Source organism: Seriola aureovittata, chromosome 12 (genome assembly GCF_021018895.1).
Source record: "Seriola aureovittata isolate HTS-2021-v1 ecotype China chromosome 12, ASM2101889v1, whole genome shotgun sequence".
Taxonomy (NCBI): Eukaryota; Metazoa; Chordata; class Actinopteri; order Carangiformes; family Carangidae; genus Seriola; species Seriola aureovittata.
The window spans coordinates 25,932,806-25,943,954 of record NC_079375.1 but is presented as its reverse complement, the minus strand read 5'-3'; the positions used below and the strand labels follow the sequence as shown (position 1 = coordinate 25,943,954).

Sequence of the window (11,149 nt, the reverse complement as noted above, 5' to 3'; positions counted from 1 at the left end):
ATGGAACTTGCTGCCGTGTGCGCTGGTGTCATGTCCTCCTTCCTCTGCCGCCATATTCACAAGTTTGAAAGTACGTTGGTCCCTCCCCTCCTGCTACGTAGCCAAGATGGCGACTGTTGATGGTGAGAATTGTCCATCATTTTACACCCAACTTTTTGGCGGTTTTCAGGACACCGTCTTACTGATAGTGCTCTGCAAGAATGAGAGTGCGCTGTTTGTCCGTCAGAGTCACCACTGATGACCGCGAGCACCACGAGCCTTGGTGTTTCACTGATGCTCTGACCCGTTCGCCTGGACACAACAACAAGCAGTGTCTCAACTCGGGGGGGGGGGGGGCGCATCCTTCAGAGGCTGCATTTGAGGACCGATTGGTCACAGCGGCGTGACTAGACTGTCCTATTTCAAAGGCTCCTTCTAATGCATCCTTCTTTTCTTGGACAACGAAGAATCCGACGATGGATTCTTTGTGGTCCAACCGACCCCGAGATTCATTACGCGCCGGTAAATAAAGCAAACAACACTGACAGAGAGCCTGAGGATTACACTGTTAAATGTAAGTGTTGGGTTTTTCAGCTCAGTTCACTATAAAAACCAAAGGGCCTTAAAACCTCAAGTCGCCACCCTGACAATAATCACTCCCTCTCTGTCTGCGGACGTTCAAGATAAGATTTGAAATATGAACTCACTGTGTCAGCAGAGGTCTGGATGCTGCCGGCTCCCGGCACAGTCTCCATGGAGTCTGTCAACATGAGACACACACTGAGGTGGCGCCCCCCGCAGGCGTCGTGCGGCACTTCAATCCTCTACTATGTCCAGTTCCAGGGGTGAGTAAGACACATGATTTTAGTTTCATGTCAGGTTGCCACTTATTTCAGTTCATAGGCGCTGGACTCTATTTTGTTTATTCATTAAGTGGGTTTATGGATGTTTATTCATTTATATTATACATATATATACAATCTGCAATGCAAATCAAAGATAATGATTTCTTCTGAAAGTGGGAGTCACTGAATCTAAAAATATGTGCCTCATGTCTGTGTTCAGATTTGTCATGGTTCAGATTGCAGCAATCAGGTGGTTAAGAGTTTTAAAGTAACCTACTTTAAAGCTGCTGCTACTTGTGTTTGATGAGCAGCCAAACTACAACAACTAATAACGAATGGTACAAAAAGCCCAAATCAGCTTTTACCTGAAGGTTGCCCAATCTGGCAACAATGCTGCTGAGCAATGATCAAACTTTTTGCTAATGGACTAACTAATTAATCGTCCCATTGTTTTGGGCGCAGTGTATTTGCAGTAGTAACAAGTCTCACAGGGTGAAATATGTGAAACACGTAGCTGAGACCAGCAGGTTCTACTTGATCATTGTGCACAATTAAATTCTGATCTACATACAGACATTAATGTCACACCTGCCGAAATAAACTCTAATCGGCAGGTGTGTCTGCTCTGACGCTGTGCTGACACATCAACACTCACACTCACAGTTTCTACCTTCAGTCTGTGTCATGTCAGCTGTCAATCACACACAGTATTAGTTCATTCTCAGGTACAGGCCTGTGGCTGTTGACAAGTCTTACAACACTTCCCTGTTTTGACGGGAGCAGAGTTCAATGTATTTAAAAGCTGATATCAGTATTGGTTCCTTTTGAACAGCTCAGCTACTTCTTTAAATCTTATCTTAAATTTCCTCAGTACGTTGAAGCCACCAGATAATGTTGGTTGCAGTTTGGCATGAAATGAGTCCGAAGACAGAACTTGGTATCTGGCTCTTCACTCTTTGGCGGCCACATGTTGTCAGAACATGACATGAGCAACTGTAACCCAGGAAACTATAATGTTAAATAAAAACAAAAGAGGAACAGTTCAGGTTGAAACTCTCTGTGATGTTGTGTCTCCTTCTCATTCAGCGAGTTCGAGCTGACGGTCCAGAACGGCAGATGGGTGGACGCTCACGAGTGCCAGCGGATTCGGCACACTCACTGCGACCTGACCTCTGACCTGGGCTCTGACTCGGACTACAACCTCCAGGTCAGAGCGCAGTGCGGGTCGGAGCTCTCGGCCTGGACCGAACTCAGCCGACCTTTCAACCGCAGAGACAGTAAGACGGCGACAGGGCAGGTTTTACAGAGACACAGCAACTGATTTTGTTTCCTCACACGTGAAATCAAATATTAGACAAATTAAATATTTGTTCAAAGAATGCAGATGTTTTTGACAGGTGAATTTTTGCTCTGTTTATGCTGCCTTGTTAGAATCACTTCATATTCAGGCCACATATTGTAATTCTCAGAATTAGCGAAGCTGCTCAGAGGCGCCATCTCTTGGTTTGTCAGTAGTACTAAACATGTTCTGGTAACGAACATTCACACATTGTGGCTACAGGGACTCGAGCTGCTGCCCCTCTGCTCTGTTTGGCTGAAGTTCTCCCCCTGAACCAAATGTATAAATGTATATGATCAGATTATTGTTATAATTAATAATACAGTGATCTTATTATTACACCAAATTATAACTTCTACAACTAGTGATGGGGTAAATGAGGCCTAGTGAAGCACTGAAGCACCATGAAGGATTTCACTGTGGGGAAATGGCGACATCTGCAGGCCAAAATCTGGTACTGCGTTTGCATGGACGGATGAAATCTAAGACCACGATTAAACTGTCAGGCTGAAAACTGATGACTCATTTTAAAATCACTGTATTCAGTTTCCCCCCCCCCCCCATCACTGGGAGATCCTAATAGATTCTGACATCATAAACTAGAAATACTATTTACCATTTGTGCGAAATCTCGTCATAATTGCTGTGTGAAGTCTCAAGTAATGGCTAAAAAACTCACACTGACCTTTGACCTTTGTCCACCATAGTCTAGTCTAGTCTAGGAATAAATGAGTGAGAGTGTGAATCTTATGTGCAGCGGTGCTGACGGTGCCGGAGATGAATGTGTCGGCAGTGGGTGGCGCCCTGCAGGTGTCGTTTGACAAACTTCCTCACATGGCCGTCGTCAATGTGACGGTGTGGAAAAAAGGCGACGAGCTGCAGGTCAGAGTTCCCCTCACTTCTTTATTCCCTTCTTCTTCTCTTCGTTTCTACTTCTACTCTTTCGTTTCCTTTCTTCTTTTCTCTTTCCTTCTTTCTGTCCTTCATCCTTTATCTGTTCTTACCTTCTTCCATCTATGCTTGTATTTTCTCATGCTCTTCTCTCTCCCTCTCCTCAGGCTGTTGTCTACAGGATGCCAGCTGAGCAGAAAATGCTGCATGTCGCCGCCCTGCAGGAGGGAGTCGTGTACTGTGTCAGAGCTCAGACCATCCTGCAACCGCAGCTCCAGAGCAGCAGCACCTACCCCCACTGTCTGTCCCTCACAGGTACAGGTGTACATGCAAACTCACACACGCATGTTCTGCTGACATGTGTCCTCATGTCTTCACATTTCCTGTTCCTACTTTGCTAAACTATTCTAACTAACAAACATTTCCAAATTCCAAACTCACTTTTTCAAAATGTTATTTTATAAAATTACTTAAACTCAATTAAATTAAATTCCAAAAATATCTATAATAAATTACTATTTTTACTTTTCTTAAAATGTTCCCATTTTCAAAAATAATCTCATTTTCCAAGAGTGTGTTTATAAGTTTCTGCACATTTCATGTTTTTCCTTAAACTTAACTTTCAAATCTCCCCACTCTCCCAAAATTTCCTAATTTTACAAAAATACCTTTCCAAAAACATCCTCATGGTTCATGTTTTTACTTTCTTAAAATGTCTAATTTCAAAAATATTCCCACTTTTCAAGAGCACTTACTGACCTTCAGAAAATGTTTTCACAATCCATATTCTTACCAAAATGTACAACCTCATAGAAACCGCTAACACATCTGATTTTTTACATAAAGATCCAAACGTTTTGTCCTGAGAAATTATCAAACATGTTGAAAAATGCTCACAATGTTAAGGAATAAGTGATAAAGGAAATTCCTGGGCACACACCTTTAGTGGATCCTCACCAATACTTAACAGGTTCTTCCCTGGTCCATGTCCATGTCCTCCACCAAGTTGGTGCAAATCGGTTCAGTACTTTTGTGTAATCCTGACTGACTGACTGGCTGACTGACTGACTGACTGGCTGACTGACTGACTGACTGACTGGCTGACTGGCTGACTGACTGACTGACTGACTGACTGACTGACTGGCTGACTGGCTGACTGACTGACTGACTGACTGACTGGCTGACTGGCTGACTGACTGACTGACTGACTGACTGACTGACTGGCTGACTGGCTGGCTGACTGACTGGCTGACTGGCTGACTGACTGACTGACTGACTGACTGACTGACTGACTGACTGGCTGACTGATACAGGTGAAAACATAAAAAACAAAAAAATCTCACAAACCAGTAGAGTGGAGAATCAGCTGCTCTGTCCCCAGGATGGAGCAGTGAACAGGTCTGGATCCCAACCTGACGTAATCAAGGGAAAATGGCCACAAATGACAGTTACTGTCAGAAGATAATTATCACACCTTTCATCTCTACACAGCTGTAAAGTCCAAATGATCCGGTTGGTAAAAACTATCTAACATACCGACAGTGTGCAAACAGAAAGACGGATGTTTTTACTGTTGGCAGGTCCAGGCGCTGTGTGGAAGAGGGCGACCACTGTGACCGTGACTGTCATCATCATGGCGGGTCTCCTGTTCGCCGTGTTCTGGTCCATCAGTCACTGTCATCCAGATGCCTGCCAAACATATTTCCATAAAGAGCCACTGCCCGACTCGCTGGTCAGTTCCATCTCTGATAAATACATGAAGAAATACGACATCAGCATCAGAAAGGCATGTTGCCTCTGTAGAAATAAACTTACTGGTTATTGAAATATTCAGTGTGTATAAAACACTTCATAGGAACATATGCAAAGGCTGCTTTGTTCAAAAAAGTTATTTTATATTAAAAATGCCAAATTCATCACAATTACAATAATAATCAGCACAATTATGTTTTTCTAATTCAAAGACCTACTTCAACTTTAAGCTGTAAAGTGTTGTTTGTCTTCTTTTTGTTTAATTGATTTGTATTTGTTAATTGATTTATTGTTTCTTTTTGTGAAAAATTTAAGATGTGGAAATAAGACATTTAATATTCTTTACGCAGATGAATTTAAATTTGACCAAAAATCTGCCAGGACCTGAGATACTTCGTCATAATTTGCTCAAGATATTTTCTAAAATAGAAAAAGTGAGTGTTTTATCAATGTGTGCTGAAACGTTCAACTTTGAATGTGAATGAAGAAAGTTTGTGAGGCCGACTGTTCCTTTATCTTTTCTCAGAGGCAAACTGATCTCGACATTCAAATCCAGAAGAGTCATCAGGAGGCGGAGCTTTGTGAGCGGATCACCATGGTGCCGAGCATCGACTCAGAGCGCCAAGCGTCAAAGGCTGATGCGGGACTCATGTCACTTCTGGAAGACCGGAGTAGTGAACTTCCATTCACTGTGGAGTTTGTGGTGTAAAAGTTTCTCCTGCGTCTTACGGGAGTTGGTTGGAGTACGTGCTGCTTTCAAGTGCTGTGGGAAAAACTGGAACAAAAGAAGAAACAAAAGGGAAATGGCACAACAGCATGGAGACACAACTGGTCTGTGTTGGAAGGGGGTCAAACCAGGACACAGAGTTTGTGGCCCACAGGAGGTGAAACATGAGGCCCTGATGACGTCTGGTTTAATAGGAAAATATCCAAAAATGACATGTTTGTTTCCAATTGGGTGTTTATGACTCTTGTCCATCAGGACTGAGGGAAGACGCCAGGCGGTGTATGGAGGAGTGGAACAACTAAACACTGGACTTTTGTTTCCAGTTTTCTACCAGCTTCTTGTAACATGATGTTTAGCCACGTGGTTAAAGTGAATTCATGACGTTATTTCCCGTGAGTTTTGTGATTTACTTGTGATTTTACTACATGCTCTATAAAACAAACTGGTTGCTCTTGAATATGTATTAGTATCAAATCAATTCACTTCAAGTTTGAGGAGACTGACATTCAGCATTTTTCCTTCACATGTCAACATGTGTTTGATTGAGGGAAACATTAATTAGAACAGGGTTAAACACTGACTGACACTGTAGGTAACTCACAGACAGAAACTAAGACAAGGGCAACACCTGGACAAACACAGACATGACAGAAAGAGGGGAGGAAAAGGTGAGATGACAAACAGCGTCTTAAATTATGTTTCATAAAAACATGGAAATCATGTAAGATCATCTACACTTACTTCCTCATTGAGAAATCTGGATCAGGCCTTTAGCCCCGCCCACCACCTGCTGGCTCCAGGTGGACAGGTGAAAGAGCAGAGAGCATCAAGATGGTGAGAGGAGGAAACATTGGAGAGACTCAGACACATGTTTGAGCCTCAGTCAGACCCAGACTCAGAGGAGGAGTCTGAGACCAGAACCAGAGACTAGCAGACGGGTCAGAACGGTTAGCACAGTTAGCATCTTTTATTTCTTTATGTTGTTTGTTAGCTTGTAACTGGCAGTGGCTGACACAGTGTTAGCAGTTTTGCTAATGCTAACTCTCTCTTTGTACTGACAAGGTTTCAGGATAATTTAGCCCCGCCCCCCGTCCTCACAAGTTGACAGGACTTGTTCCTTAGGTTTGTGACGTATTAAACCCTGGCTGTCTTAATTGGGTTTTTTTCTCTTTTTTTTTTTTTTAAATTGAACAAAAATAAGACATAAATAACCATAATACAAAACATGTAATACAGATCGAACTTAACACATTAAGTCATACTAAACAAACCAAATAATGAACACAATCATAACATTACAAAAATCAATCAGGATTGATGACCTAAATAAATTATTAAAGAATAACTGAATAAGAAATAAATCAAAATAAGTCCGATTCTGCATTGCATCATAAATTTCAATTATTTGTTTTTCAAAAAAACAAAAAAGGAAATAAAATTATCTCGACACAATTGCAAACAAGCCGATACGTCATTATCCTTTGCCATTTTTCTAACTGTTTTTGGTAACATCATCATTTGTTTATGCAACATATCCTACCAAAATAAAGTGATGTTTAATAAACATTCTAAATTGATTAATATTCAAGTATCAGTCATATCAGTGAAAGTGGGATGAGAATTGACATCACAGTTCAAGTCACAAACTCTCACTCAGTTACCAAGGTAATTTAAACTCAACGTCTAAATAATCCAAATCAGTAAAGTGACAACAGCAAGAATACAACAAGCAGTTTTCACTTCAGTCAGTCTGGAGAGCTGCATCTTTATTGGTCATATTCTGAACTTTATGTTGTACAAAGGGTTAAACACACAGTATCAAACCACTTCCTGTAATGCCCCTCCCTCTTCTTCCTGCTCTCAAACACAGTCAGCTCCACTCTGTTCATGCATTTCCTTGTTCCCTCCCCTTCAGATCTACAGTTTGAAGATGGGTGGAACCAACATGTGGTGAAGTGTGAGAGCTGACAGGCCCCGTTCACTGCAGAGACACATGTTGTTGAGATCAGAGCTCAAACTAGTTTCAGTTCTGAGGAAGTGAAACTCAGACAGTCGTTGTCACTGAGAGCTGAAATGGCGCAGAAAGGAGATCAGCTGGAAATCTTGTCTTGTTCCATCTGTCTGGATTTACTGAAGGATCCGGTGACTATTCCCTGTGGACACAGCTACTGCATAAACTGTATTAAAAGCTTCTGGGATGAAGAGGATGAGAAGAGAATCCACAGCTGCCCTCAGTGTAGGCAGACCTTCACACCGAGGCCTGTCCTGGGGAAAAACACCATGTTAGCAGCTTTAGTGGAGCAGCTGAAGAAGACTGGACTCCAAGCTGCTGCTGCTGATCACTGCTATGCTGGACCTGAAGACGTGGCCTGTGATGTCTGCACTGGGAGGAAACTGAAAGCTGTTAAATCCTGTCTGGTTTGTCTGGCCTCTTACTGCGAGAATCACCTGCAGCCTCATTATGAAGCAGCTCCATTAAAGAAACACAAGCTGGTGGAGCCCTCCGAGAAGCTCCAGGAGAACATCTGCTCTCGTCACGATGAGGTGATGAATATGTTCTGCCGCACTGATCAGCAGTGTATCTGTTATCTCTGCTCTGTGGATGAACATAAAGGCCACGACACAGTCTCAGCTGCAGCAGAAAGGACTGAGAGGCAGAGAGAGCTCCAGCTGAGGCGACAGGAGATCCAGCAGAGAATCCAGGACAGAGAGAAAGATGTGAAGCTGCTTCAACAGGAGGGGGAGGCTATCAATGGCTCTGCTGATAAAGTTGTGGAGGACAGTGAGAAGATCTTCACTGAGCTGATCCGTCTCATGGAGAAAAGACGCTCTGATGTGAAGCAGCAGATCAGATCCCAGCAGGAAACTGAAGCCAGTCGAGTCAAAGAGCTTCAGGAGAAGCTGGAGCAGGAGATCGCTGAGCTGAAGAGGAAAGACGCTGAGCTGAAGAGGAAAGACGCTGAGCTGAAGCAGCTCTCACACACAGAGGATCACAGCCACTTTCTACGCAACTACCCCTCACTGTCACAACTCAGTGAATCTACAGACTCATCCAGCATCAATATCTTTCCTCTGAGATACTTTGAGGAGGTGACAGCAGCTGTGTCAGAGCTCAGAGAGAAACTACAGGACGTTCTGACAGAGACATGGACAAACATCTCACTGACAGTGACTGAAGTGGATGTTTTACTGTCACAACCAGAGCCCAGGACCAGAGGTGGATTATTAAAATATTCACAGGAAATCACACTGGATACAAACACAGCTTTAACATGGCTGTTATTATTTAAGGGAAACCAAAAAGTAAAATTTATGTTCAAACAACAGTCTTATCCTGATCATCCAGACAGATTCACTTCATATTGTCAGGTCCTGAGTAGAGAGAGTCTGACTGGACGTTGTTACTGGGAGGTGGAGAGGAGAGGAAGAGGAGTTTGTGTAGCAGTCTCATACAAGAATATCAGCAGAGCAGGGGAGGAAAGTTTATTTGGAAACAATGACAGATCTTGGGCATTATATTGTGATCAAAACAGTTTTTCATTTAGGTTCAACAGCATCAAAACTCCAGTCTCAGGTCCTCAGTCCTCCAGAGTAGGAGTGTACCTGGATCACAGAGCAGGTGTTCTGTCCTTCTACAGCGTCTCTGAAACCATGACTCTCCTCCACAGGGTCCAGACCACATTCACTCAGCCTCTCTATGCTGGACTTCGGGTTTATAATAGAGGAACCACAGCAGAGTTGTGTAAAGTGAAATAGACAGAGTGAGTTAAAATGTGTATATTGGGGGGCGTTGTGTGGCATTGTGGTCTAAGCAGGCGCCCCATGTGTAGAGGCTACAGTCCTCGCTGCAGTTGGCCCCGGTTCGGACGACCTGCTGCATGTCATTCCCCCTCTCTCTGCCACCCAATTTCCTGTCTCTCTACTGTCCTGTCCATTAAAGGCACAAAAAGCCCCAAAAAATAACTTTAAAAAAATGTGTATTTTAGCCTCTCAATGTATTTTGTGCCTTTGTGTTTGTTGCTGAGAGTCATTGTCAGCACTTTGACCTCTTCTCTCTTGTGGTGTCGATGTAGGAGTGACTTTAGGCCGAGCTGGAGCCATGGAGGAAATCACTGCTCATGATGATGGTAGTTTCACCTGAACTCACATTTCTCCACATGAGAACAAAAACTTCTCTGAGCTCTGAGTGTTTGTTGGATGTTTGTGTTGATGTGTTTGTCTGTTGTTGTTTGGGTCTGAACAGAGAAATCACCGGACCTTCCTTTATCACAGATGTTTTGTTCTCACTGTGTCAGACAGAAATCTATAATTACATTTACATTGATGTGTTTGTCAGAACAAATGTTGTCGTTGTTCAAATCCACTCACAATAAGGTCTATGAAGTTTAATCAAAGTGTCATTATCATAATAATCAATGAGGAGATGATTCATTATTTTCTTTTCCCTCTCTGAGATTCATGTGAAACAAACTGATTGTGTGGATGAAGTGAATCTGTTCATGAAATCACTGAACAAGAGTCATTGAACAGACTTTACTGATTCAGTGTGTGAACAAACTGAAGCTTCACGTCATGAATAAAGTTGATTTTCATCAACAATCAATCAAATGTTTCTTTCTGTCTTCACTCCAGGATCTGACTCAAAGCTGACGGAGAACATGTCAAACTGATATGATAGCAGCTGCAGCTAATGCTCACTTTGCAGATTCGTATTAATGATATGAAATATAATCAATAATTAATTATAATGTATTATTAGAGGTGAGATAAGGTTCATCTAAGTCATTAAAATGAGTCCCATCTTCACAAGCTGCAACATTAAAGTGTTGTTTACACATTAATACATCAATAATCAGAATCCAGTCATATGATTGACATTATTCTGTCATTTACTTTTGATACTTTATGTGTGTTTTCATGTTAATACTTTTAGACTTTATCTTAAAGAAAATGTTGACTGCGGGACTTTTACTTGTATCAGAGTATTTCAACTCTGTGTTTTCATGTCTTTGACTTAAATAAAGACCTGAGTAAAAAAACATTAACTACTGACTGACATTTCTTATTAGGAAAAAGTTTGAGAGACTCAGAGAAACATTCAGTTTCAATTAGAAACAGCTGAGAAGACAGGGTTGAGGTCATGAAATCTCCTTGATCAAATAAAAAGCTTAACAATACTTAATAATCTTTTTTATCTTATTCAAAGTGATAATATTTTTCACTATCTGTAATTAAATTTTATTAAGTACAAATAAAGTGTTTCATTATTATTATTATTATTAAATCATGTTCAGTCTTGTTAGTGAATAAATCAGTAGAATTGACAGTTTCTCTTTTCTGACATCAGTCGTTCCACTCTATTTAAAGAACTGGATCACTTCTTAGCTAAAACCATATTTATATTTATATACAACTGAAGCTCGTCCTGTCTCTAGTTTGATAAATATATTTGTTTGCATCACGATTGTTTGTCTCATTGACAAATGAACAACCAACAGCAAAGAGGTCGACACCCGCATCAGAGGGATCAGTTCTCCGGTCAAATGGTTTTAGTGATGCAGTGATTTTAAGAAAGTTTACAGTGATTTCGTCGGCATGACAACCTGGACTATACTG

General features: G+C 41.7%; 2 protein-coding genes across 2 annotated transcripts; both read left to right on the top strand.

Annotated features, from left to right (window-relative positions):
* Nucleotides 1-5,515, top strand: crfb16 (cytokine receptor family member B16). The gene is made up of 7 exons (XM_056391196.1): nt 1-70; nt 698-824; nt 1,911-2,101; nt 2,921-3,045; nt 3,222-3,369; nt 4,635-4,786; nt 5,333-5,515. Exons 1-7 carry the CDS (start codon nt 1-3, stop codon nt 5,513-5,515), a joined length of 996 nt encoding a protein of 331 aa, XP_056247171.1.
* Nucleotides 5,516-7,204: 1,689 nt separating this feature from the next.
* LOC130179329 (tripartite motif-containing protein 16-like) lies at nt 7,205-10,141 on the top strand. Its single transcript, XM_056392231.1, has one exon. It carries the CDS (start codon nt 7,607-7,609, stop codon nt 9,287-9,289), a length of 1,683 nt encoding a protein of 560 aa, XP_056248206.1. The 5' UTR covers nt 7,205-7,606; the 3' UTR covers nt 9,290-10,141.
* The last annotated feature ends 1,008 nt before the right edge of the window (nt 10,142-11,149 follow it).

Coding starts and splice junctions, on each gene's coding strand:
- crfb16 (XM_056391196.1), top strand. CDS start 1: ATGGAACTTGCTGCCGTGTGCGCTGGTGTCATGTCCTCCTTCCTCTGC. Junction 71..697: donor CCATATTCACAAGTTTGAAA/GTACGTTGGTCC, acceptor CTGTGTCAGCAG/AGGTCTGGATGCTGCCGGCT. Junction 4,787..5,332: donor AGCCACTGCCCGACTCGCTG/GTCAGTTCCATC, acceptor ATCTTTTCTCAG/AGGCAAACTGATCTCGACAT.
- LOC130179329 (XM_056392231.1), top strand. CDS start 7,607: ATGGCGCAGAAAGGAGATCAGCTGGAAATCTTGTCTTGTTCCATCTGT.